The 11561-nt window shown below is 36.4% G+C and overlaps 1 protein-coding gene across 1 annotated transcript; it reads left to right on the top strand.

Annotated features, from left to right (window-relative positions):
* The first annotated feature begins 8722 nt into the window (after nucleotides 1-8722).
* LOC110347495 (vomeronasal type-2 receptor 116-like) lies at nucleotides 8723-10340 on the top strand. Its single transcript, XM_087204038.1, has one exon. It carries the CDS (start codon nucleotides 9398-9400, stop codon nucleotides 10313-10315), a length of 918 nt encoding a protein of 305 aa, XP_087060164.1. The 5' UTR covers nucleotides 8723-9397; the 3' UTR covers nucleotides 10316-10340.
* The last annotated feature ends 1221 nt before the right edge of the window (nucleotides 10341-11561 follow it).

Below are 11561 nucleotides of genomic sequence, written 5' to 3'. Positions count from 1 at the left end.
AGCATCAGGTTATTTAATTGGGGTCATTCTGTTTTCCTAATATGATTATTCACTGCTATGAATTTCCCTCGTAAGACTTCTTTGTTTATGTCCCACAGATTCCACTATATTGTATTGTCCTTGTTGTTACATTGAAGAAACTCTCTGATTTCTTCTTTAATTTCCTCTGTGACCTATTGGTTATTTAGAAGTGTGTTGTTCAATTTCCATGTGTTTATGAAATTCTTGTAATTTCTTTTGCTATTGATTTTGAATTTCATCTCATTATGGTCTGATAATATACAGGGGTTAACTTCAATTCCTTTGCACTTACTTAATCATGTTCATTGAGCAACTATTTGGCCTATTTTGTACAACGACCCATGTGCAGCTGAAAAGCATGTGTATTTTGATTTTGTGGATGGAACACTCTGTAAACATCTATTAGGTTCATTTGTTCAAGAGTTTGAGTTCTAGTATTTCATTGTTTATTTTTTGTCTAGTTGATCTGTTTGTGCCAGTGGGGTACTGAGGTAGCCCACTACTATTGTCTTCATGCTTATATTATTTTTCCTGTCTCTTAGCATTTGTTTTATATAGTTGGGCACAGTAGTGTTTGGTGCGTATATATTTATGATTGTCATCTCTTCCTCTTGGATTATTTCCTTTAGAAGAATGTAGTGTCCTTCTTTGTCTCTCTTACTCAGTGTTGGTTTGAAATCCACTTGATCGGCAAAGAGGATAGCTACTCCTGCTTTTTTTGGGTTCCTGTCACATGGAGTATTGTTTTCCACCCTTTAATTTTCAGTCTATGAGTTTCTTTTTAAATTAATTTCATTTCTCCTATGCAGCATATTGTTGAATCTTGATTCTTGACCCATTCTGCCTGTCTATTTCTTTTGACTGGTGAATTGAGACCATTAACATTGATAGTTATAACTGGTACATATTGACATATCCTTGTCATGACTTTTTTTGTTGTTGGATTCTCCCCTTTACATTTAATTTCTTGTTGTGCCCAATGGATTCATTCTGCTGGGCTCCCTGGGGATGTGATCCTCATTGTCATTTCCTAGGATATTGTCTAAAATTTTTTGGAGTGCCAGTTTGGTATTCATGAAGTTCCTAAGGAGCTCTTTGTCATGAAAGTATCTTATTTCTCCATCAATTTTGAAAGATTGTTTTGCAGGGTACATCAATCTGTTTTGGAGGCTGTTTTCCTTTAGGGCTTGAAATACATTATTCCAAGCTCTTCTTGCCTTAAATGTTTGCATTGAGAAGTCTGCTGTGATTCTGATGGGCTTTCCTTTGTATGTGATTTGTTTCTTTTCTCTAACTGCTTGTAGAACTTTGATCTTCTGTTGGGTTTCTGGAATCTTAACTATTATATGACTATGTGTAGATTTGTTTTATCAAGGCTATTTGGAGTCCTATATGCCTCACTTATCTGTATGTCAAGTGCTTTTCCCCTGCTTGGGAAGTTTAATGCCATTACTTCTGTGAACAGTTTTTTTAATGTCATCCGCACTCTCTTCTGTTTCTTCATTGACTCCTATCAATCTTATGTTATTCTTCTTTGCTCTGTTTAGTAGCTGCTGGATCGATTTCTTGTGATCCCCTACAATTTTGAAGCAATTTTTGTTTTCCTCATCACTACTTGCAATCTTATCTTCTATATCTGAAATTCTGTCCTCACACTGGCTCATTTTGCTGCATAAACTTTTAATGGAGTTTTTAATCTCCTAGAAATCTGAAATATGTTTTTTGGATTCCATTTGTTTCCTGTGTTGGGATTCCATCATGTTTCTCTGCTCCTGTATTTTTTTCATCTGTGTCCTCTCTAGATTTATCAATCTTGTCTTGCAGTATGGGGACAATCTGTGCTGTTATCTGAGAAAGTATTCCTGATTTCATTTTTTTCCAGATTCTCTTTTGTTGCCAGTTCAGGGAGTCCAGGTTGGTGAGTATCAGATTGTTTCATCTTGTTTTCCTTTGGGAAAGGAGGTGGTGTTTTTGGTGATCTGGATATCTGGCTTTGAAAATTGTTTACATGTATTCTCATTTCAAAGGGATGGGACAGATGTGCTGCTGGCACCCGTGAGGCTCACCTAGCCCTCTGGGTTGGGGGCTGAGGTATGGGAGCTTGAAAGGCTCAGCTGCTTGGCAATGAGGGCCTCTGCTCCTCTGTGCTGGGGGCAATAGTATGGTGATCCAAAAGGCTCACCATCTTGGCACTGGGTGGTGCTGTGCTCCTCTGCACTGGGGGTGATGGTACAGCAACCAAAAGGCTTAGCTGCTCAGTGCTGGGGACCTCTGCTTCTCATTAATGGGGGTGGTGGTTAGATGGCCAAAAGGCTCATCTCCTTAGCACTGGGGGCCTCTGCTCTTCTGTTCTGGAGGTGGTGGTATTGCAGGCCAAAAGGGTCTCCTCCTCGGAGCTGGGTGGGGCTCTGCTCCTCTTCCATTTCACAATGTTAATAAATGTGTGGAAGCTCAGGACCACCACTTTGAGCACCTCTGATAATTGCACAAGCCAAAGGTAACTTGTATTAATCTTATGATACCTTGATGAATGTAGTATTAAAATATTTATACAAATTTTTCTTTTCCTAAAATGTGTATATATATTTTAACGCACTCTATATTTCACATATATCTGCAATTCATGCTTTGTAATTAAGCTATAATGAATGCCAACATTTTTAAAAATTACAGTAAAAACCACTTTGCTTTAATTTCTCCCCAACACTCCACTGCACTTGGAACACATTCATCTCATTGTTTTTGTCTCTTCCTAAAAGAGTCTCAGAAGGCCTCTTTTATGAATGTCTTTAATTGTACTGACCTGGCTGCCTCAATGTCCTGAATGGAATCAAAGTTTCCAATCTTTATCTTTTATGGTTATTTTTATTTGAGTAAAAGTCAGAATTGAAATCTTTTCTGTTTATATTAACAAGTTCTAAAAAACTCAGGAATAAATATGAGGAAAAAATATTGTGTAGAATAATTTTTGTTAATAAATGCAAGACAAGGTAGACATGTTGACACAAGTCTAACATTAAGAAAGGATATTTAAACAAGAGAAATAGAAAGCCTTACCCAACCATTGATATGAAAAATCACTGTACAACTCTACATTTAACACATAGATTCCATTCATTGCCATCTTAAATGCAAGAGTATTTGATATTACATTTGATCAGCCAATGGCAGGATTCTTAGGACAGGAAGAGAGGGAATTTCTGGAGAAAGGGTTTCAGAAATATTTACAGGGAAGTGTGACAAGGAAATAATAACCCAGTTACCCAAATAAAGTTTAATCAGGATATTTGAGGCACACTAATGCTCAAGAAGTAAAAAACATAATGAAATACATTAGAGAGTTCTGAAGTATAATAATCTCCAGTCAAAAGTTACAGTGTAAATAATTAATTAAATAACACCAAGAAGGACAAGTGGAACACAAGATAAAAGCAAGAAATATAATCAAACTTAAGCAAAAATATGAGAATTTATTGCAGAATTTATGAAACAAGAAATTTCCAAAATAAAATTCAAAGTGAAAAGGTGATTCTTTGAGCTGTCAGTAACATTAATATTATTCCAGAAAAAACTAAGAGGCAGTTGATTATTCAAATAAACTTCATGTTTTTTTTCCCCCATTAACTTTATTGGTACATTTTAGGTATAAAATACAGTTACATTCATCATTGGGAACTTGTACCATTACATGAGTCTCTTGGTTCTTATTAATTTTCCCCTTCCCTTGCCCTCCCTTCACCCCCTCCACCCTTCCCTATTTGCAAAGACTTTGTTTCCATTTATTTCCTCTTCTCATAATTTTTCCTTTCCCTTTTTTCCCTTCCCCTACCCCTCCTAATTACCTTGCTCTTTTAGACCTTTTCTTCCTGTTACACAATATCAGTTATACATTTTAAAAATTACAATATTAAGATCTAGGAGACATTACCACAGATTTTACAGAATTTAAAGGGATAAAGAAAGCATTTTTTTTTGCACTTTATTGCATTCTTTTCTTGGTACATTGTAGGTATACAACACAACTACATTTCTCATTGGGAATTGTACCTTTACATAATGCTTCTTGGTTATTTTTTCCCCATTCCCTAGCCCTCCCTTCACGTCCTGAACGATTCCCTATTTACAAAGACGTTGTTTAGATTTTTTCCATTTCTCATCAATTTTTCCTTTCCCTTCTTAACTTTCCCCTGCCCCTAACACTACCCCTACCCGTTTGGACCTTTTCTGCCTATTTTGCATTATCGATTATTCATTCTAATCATTGGTACATTTTAGGTATACAATATAATGACATTCATCATTGGAAATTTGCACTTTTACATAGCCTCTCTTGGTTCTTATTTTTCACCCTTGCCCAGCCCTCCCTTCAAGCCCTCCAGTCCTCCCTATTTATAAAGATTTTCTTCCTGTTTTTCCATTTTCTCATATTAATCCCATTCTCTTCTATCCTTTACCCTAGCCTTTCCACTTCCTTCCCCTTTGTCCCTTTTCTTCCAATTTCACATTACCTATTACACATTTAGCCCTTACTTACACTTTCAGTTTCTCACACCAGAGAAACTATTTGGTATTTATACATGTGTGTCCTATTTATTTCACTTAAGAGTATCGCCTCAATATGCATCCACTTAGCTATAAATGTCTCTAATTTCTCATTTTTTATGGCTGAGTAGTACTCCATTTTATTAAAAAAACCACATTTTCTTTATCCAGTCTCCAGTTGATGGGCGTTTGGGCTGTTTCCAAGTTTTACCTATCAAAAACTGTGCTGCTATGGACATGGGCGCACCTATATCACTGTGGTATGATTCTTTGAGTTCTTTGGGGAAGATCCTCAGCAGTGGAATAGCAATGTCAAATGGGACTTCTAGTCCTAGTTCTTTGAGGTATCTCCATACTGGTTTCCACAGTGGTTGCACCAGTCTACACTCCCAACAGCAGTGGAGCAGGGTTCCTCTTTCCCCACAGCCCTGCTTGCATTTTTCATTCGTTGATTTCATGATAGCAGCCATTCTTTCTGGAGTGAAGTGGAATCTCGGCGTTGTTTTCATTTGAATCTCTCAAATGACCAGTGATGTTGAACATTTTTTCATATGTTTATTTGCCATGTCTACTTCTTTGTGTGAGAAATGTCTGTTCATTTCAGATGCCAATTTTTGGATTGGGTTTTTAAATTTGGGAGGTCTGATTTTTTTTTTAAAGGTCTTTATAGATTTGAGATAGTAGACCTTTGTCTGACGGACCACTGGTGAAAAATTTTTCCCACCTTGTAGGTTGTCTCTTCACATTGCTGGTGGTTTCTCTTGCTGTCCAGAAGCTTTATAGTAAAAAGAGATTCCACTTGTTGATTGTTTGTGCTAGTTCATGGGCAACTAAGGTTTTGTTCATAAAGTCTTTAGCTATACCGATGTCTTCAAGAGTTCTACCTAAACTCTGCTCCAGCCAGTTCAGTGTTTCTCTTTTTATATTTAGATCTTTTATCCATTTCAATTTTAGTTGAGTGCACGGTGAGAGATATAGGTCTAATTTTAGTCTTTGGCAAGTTGAAACCCAATTTCTCCAGCACCATTTATTAAAGAGACTATCTTTCCTCCATGGAGAGTGTTTGGCTCCTTTGTCAAATGTGAGGTGGCTGACTGTGTCTGGAGTTGTTTCTTCATCTTCTGATCTGTTCCACTGGTCCTCAGGTCTGTTTCTTTGCCAGTACCGTGCTGTTGTTTTCACAGTAGCTTTATAGTATAGTTTCAAGTTGGGGGTTGTAATACCCTCTGCCATGTCTCTGTTACCTAGGATTGCTTTTGCTGTTCTGGGTCTCTTCTTGTTCCAAATGAATTTTTGGATTGTTTTCTCAAGGTCTATGAAGTATGCTGCTGGGATTTCAATTGGAATTGTATTGAATTTATATAGCAATTTTGGAAGTATAACCGTTTTCACTATGTTGATCCTTCCTACCCAGGAGCAAGGGATGCCTTCCCATTTTCTGATATCCCCTTCAATATCTTTTTTCAAAGTGCTATTGTTTTCAGGGAAGAGGTCTTTGATTTCTTTTGTTAGGTTTATTCCTAGGTATTTCAATTTTTTGGATGCTGTAGTCAAAGGAATGGTTTGCCCTATTTCTCTCTCAGTGAGTCAGTTGTTTGTGTAGAGGAAAGCTATTGATTTTTGTGTGTTGACCTTGTATCCAGCTACTATACTGAATTTGGTTATTAAGTCTAGAAGACTTTAGGTGGCATTCTTGGGGTCTTCTATATAGAGTACTGTGTCATCTTCAAATAACGACAATTTGAGTTCTTCATTTTCTATCTTTATTCCTTTTATTTCTTTCTCTTGTCTAGTTGTTGTGGCTAATGTTTTCAAAACTCTATTGAACTGGAGTGTCTTGTTCCTGATTTGAGTGTGAAGGATTTCAGTTTTTGACCATTTAGTATGATATTGGCTGTTGGTTTTTCATAGATGGCTTTTATCAATTTGAGGTAGAGACCATCTATTGCGATTTTTAGTTAGGTTTTTACCATAAATGTGTGTTGAGTTTTGTCAAATGCTTTTTCTGCATCTATTGAGATGATCATATGGTTTTTGTCCCTGGCTCTATTGATGTAGTGTATTACATTGATTGATTTGCATTTGAACCATCCCTCCATCCCTGAGATGAATTCCCACTTGGTCAGATTGTATGATGACAAAATGTCGTCTACTAACAAATATGAGACCTTAGCTTAATATATCCCAAAACTTTTATTTGTATTAAGTATTAAAATAAAAAATACCTTATCTACCATATACCCAGTTACACTAATCATAGTATATACATGAAGGAATTACTCTCCATTCTACTGAGATACCTTCCTGTATATGCTCACTTTGCACTATGTATAATAGGCAAAATATTAAACCTGCCTAAGTTGCCATTGGTAGGTGTGTAGATGAAGAAGACAGTATATATGAATACTGAAGTATTCAGTCATAAAGAAAGATGCAATTTGTCATTTTCAGGAAAATAATGAAACTGGAAATCCTCATGTTCAGTGAAATAATCCAGACTCATGAAGACTCTCCCTGATATGTGTAATCCAAACAGATGGCATGAAAGTGGAAGAGGGGCTGTTATTAGAAAAGAGAAAATGGGATGTGATGTAAGAGAGGATAAGGCAGAGACAAAATATATTATGCACACGAAGAAAAATACCACGTGGAAACTCAATATTTTGTAAAATTAATAGGCACTAATAAAATATAATGAAAATAAATGCTGTGAGATTTCAAAAGTGAAAAAATGTACCAGTGGTGAAATATCAATGAATTCAAAAGCATGCCAATAATGATTTACTTAAACTCCTTCAGAGAAAATGAAAAATGGGACAATAATTTTTGTTAAGAGGAAAGCTAAAGAAAATGTGGTACTTATGCACAATGGAGTAGTGCTCTCTCATAAAGAAGGATAAACATGAGTCATTTGTAGAAAAATGGATGCAGATTGGGATCATAATGTTAAGTGAAGTAAGTCTGACACACAACCATAAATATTGTATAGTTTCTCTTCTATGAAAAACTAAACATGTAAAAAAACAAATAAAAGACAATGAAGAGGAAAAAAGAGAGAGAAATAGAGTTATTGTAATCCAACATGGATAGTGTATCAATAAGTGTTCCTTGATTTAGTATAATTGCCTTATATGTCTTATGTGGTTTTTGGCTTATTAGTCTGTTTGTCAGTGTGTATAATTAACTATGTAAGAATTTATAAAATAAAAAAATGAATCAGATGCTAACACAATAAAAAGGGAGGGGAGGGGGGAGGAAAATGAATTAAGATGTGTTAAGTACAAGTACTGATTTCCTACAGTGAATATATTCATTATGTACTGTAAACATGTACAAATTAATATTTTTAGAAAGAGAGAGAAAAGCTGCATTACGTTATCCATAGCTGACAGTGTCATTACAAGATGTTAAGTTTACAGGCCACTTTCCTTGGGGAACTAAATTGGCCTATTCTATTCCAAATTTAGCCTTATATTCTAAGGAGGGAATCCATGACCAAATTCAGTCTATGATATATAATTTAGTGCACTACTTCTGTGAAAAGAGAAATAATATCAATTAATGAAGAAAAATATACTAAAAGTGAAATCCCTTCCTTGACTTACAAACATTTAATAAATTAAGAATAGGAAGAAACTATTTACATCCATAAATGACATTTATACAAACCTAAAGTAAACCACACATTTTGTGGTTAAATTTCTAAAGCAAAAATCAGAGTAGAATTTTCCTTATGACCTCTTCTATGAGACATTATGCTACTTGTCCCTGATGATAAAATACACTCAGAAACACATATAAAAGTAATCATGTACTGGGAAAGAAGAATACATCTGAGGTAATTATCTTATGCTGTTAGGGTGTAAGAATAAAACCCATGTAAATTAATGATTGAATTTAGTGTTGATGGAACATAATTTAAGGTGAAAAATAACCTATCTCTGCAGCTCAGTTATCAACCACTCATAGATAATATTGTGTAAATTAACACTTAATAAATCTTAAAGTATTAAGTAGATAGAGATAAAACTAATAAGGGTTCTGAAAGATGCAACATTTAAGTATAGAAAGTTTTTCCAACAATGAAATTGAAGTAATTGATTGAAGAAAATTCTTGGATGGAAATGGTCACCAATGGGAAAATGTCAGTATTTTACAATTGATTCTACAGATTCAATCCAATTGTTAAGCAAATTCAAACAGATGTTTTCATGAAAACAACAAGCTTTCATGGGGTGAGAGATGATATTCTAATGGACATTTTAATATTTATCATATCCTTAGAATTTAGTCAATTATTTAGGTTTCTCCAGCATTTGTTCAATGAATAAATCTATAAAGCATGACTTTTAAAGGTTTTCTATTGATAGGCAGATATTTTAATGTTTTGTGGAAGTGGACAAGTGTAAAGAAAAGCCCAGTATCAATTGAAAGATACTGTAAATATAACATTCCTTTCCTTGGTGTCTAGAAAATCAAATGAAAAGCTGGACATGGCAGTGTAGACCTGGAAGTCCAGCACTCTGGGAGGCTGAGGCAAAAGGATCATAAATTTGAGTGCAGCCTTGGCAATGTCAGTAAGTTTAACAAGACTGTATTTCAATATTTAAAAAAAAAAGTTAAAGGAGTAGTGATGTAGCTCAGTACAAAGGTACTGAATTCAATAATCTGACCTAAAATGGAAGAAAAAAATTTAAATGAAAAACAAAAATAAAATAGAAACAGAAAAAGGACAATTTGGCTCAAGAAATCCTGTGAAAGTCTGTGAATGTGTGAGTGAATGGGAGAGAAATAAGGAACTTGAACTAATAACAATTTCACATTGTCAGTAGATATGGAGCAGTGTATGATGTGTCCTGATGATCAGTATGCCACAATTCAGCAAAACCACTGTCTCCAAAAGTCTGACACTTATCTGGCTTATGAAGACCCCATGGGGAAGGCTATGGCTAACACTGCCCTGAGTCTCACCGTTCTCACAGCTGCTGTTCTTGGGCTCCTTGTGAAGCACAGAGACATTCCCACTGTCAAGGCCAACAACAGGGCTCTCAGTTACACCCTCCTCATCTCCCTCACCTTCTGTTTCCTTTGCTCCTTACTCTTCACTGGCTGGGCCAACACAGCCACCAGCATCCTCCAGCAGACTATATTTGGAGTTGTGTTCACTGTGGCTGTTTCCACTGTCTTGGCCAAAACTGTCACTGTGGTGCTGGCCTTTAAGGTCACTGCTCCAGGCAGAAGGATGAGGCAGTTGCTGGTATCAGGAGCACCTAACTACGTCATCCCCATCTGCTCCCTCATCCAACTCACTCTCTGTGGAGTCTGGATGAGAACAAATCCACCCTACATTGACACAGATGCCCAATCTGAATGTGGCCACATCATCATCGTGTGCAACAAGGGCTCACTCACTGCCTTCTACTGTGTCCTGGGATACCTGGGCTCCCTGGCCCTGGTGAGCTTCACTGTGGCTTTCCTGGCCAGGAACCTGCCTGACACATTCAATGGAGCTAAGTTCCTGACCTTCAGCATGCTGGTGTTCTGCAGTGTGTGGATCACATTCCTCCCTGTGTACCATAGCACCAAGGGGAAGGTCATGGTGGCCATGGAGGTCTTCTCCATCTTGGCCTCCAGTGCAGGGCTGGAGTGCATCTTTGCCCCTAAGTGCTACATTACTTTGTTTAGACCAGAAAGAAATTCTCTGCATTGGTTGAGAGATGAAACACATTCTGTCAAAAAGCAACCTTATTAGTTACAAAAAAAAAAAATGTGCTTCCTGAAATACATAGTGCCTCTAAGGCAATTCTGCATAATTTTTTCACGTAGTTATTAGATTAAAAATTGGGGTTTAATTCAATAATCAACTGACTCTTTTTTCTATAATAATCTTAATGTTACTAATATCTGTATCACCTTTCACTTTGAATTTTATTCTGGAAATTTCTTGTTTGTAAATTCTGCAATAAATCCTTATATTTTTGCTTAAGTTTGATTATATTACTTGCTTTTATTTTGGGTTCCACATGTTGTTCTCAATCACTTTTATTACTTATATGGTAACTTTTGTTTGCAGATCATTATATTTCTGATGTATTTCCTTATGTTTTTCCCCTTCGTGAATTAGTGTGCCTTAAATATGCTGATTAAACTTTGTTTTGGTAACTGGGTTTGTATTTCCTTTCTCACACTTGCCTGTCAATATTTTATGTTTTAAAAAATTTCTTTACTTTTGGTTGGATATAAAAGCACTTTTTCCTCTCACTGATTCTAGAATCTCAGAGCCTCACATGCTCCACTGTTTCTCAGAAGATTATTAACTTTAGTCACATTAGTTCTTGCTGGTAAGACATTCAGACAATGTTGATGCATCCATCCTGCCATGTATCTGATCCTCTGCCACTCTCTGTGACAATTCCTACCCAGGCCAGTAGACTCCATGGAAGGTTAGGTGGATCATTTTGGAGTAATTGACACTCTTATGGCATGAGCCTCTCTCCAAAATCTGTTACCCAGCAAAGTCACAGTGTAGCCAGGACACAGTGCCAGTGCTGTCCCATGTGTCCCATGATCCTGAGTAGCAGCAAGGACCACAAAGTATAGAAAGAAGGAGTCTGGAGAAATTTCCTTGGCTTCACCTGATGTATTGGGGACCCCCAACAAAGCCTCTGACCCCCAATTAGTTATGCTATGGGGAAAGAAGACAAAGATAAATAGTAGAAGAAATGAGGCCCAGGAGGTCAGAGCTTATAGTGAGCAAAGATCCCGAACCTTCAGACTTGCCAGTACTTTATTGAGCACAAAGCACCAGGGGTGAGCATATGGTCAGGGATGTGGAGTGATTATCAGAAGTACTGACATGGGTGAGGCCTAGCAAAAACAGAACAAAGCATTCTTTTTTAAAAAACTGTATATCCTTTTATTGTTACATTTTAGGTATAAAATATAATGACATTCATCATTGGAAATTTGCACCTTTACATAATCTCTCTTGGTTCTTA

This window comes from Heterocephalus glaber, unplaced genomic scaffold (assembly GCF_053883595.1).
Source record: "Heterocephalus glaber isolate CG9 unplaced genomic scaffold, H.glaber_assembly_v1.0 deba00001859, whole genome shotgun sequence".
Taxonomy (NCBI): Eukaryota; Metazoa; Chordata; class Mammalia; order Rodentia; family Bathyergidae; genus Heterocephalus; species Heterocephalus glaber.
The sequence above is the reverse complement of the archived record's forward strand: the minus strand, read 5'-3'. Positions and strand labels throughout refer to the sequence as shown.

Bases quoted from the DNA above. Each gene is read 5' to 3' on its own strand.
- LOC110347495 (XM_087204038.1), top strand. From the start codon at position 9,398: ATGGAGCAGTGTATGATGTGTCCTGATGATCAGTATGCCACAATTCAG.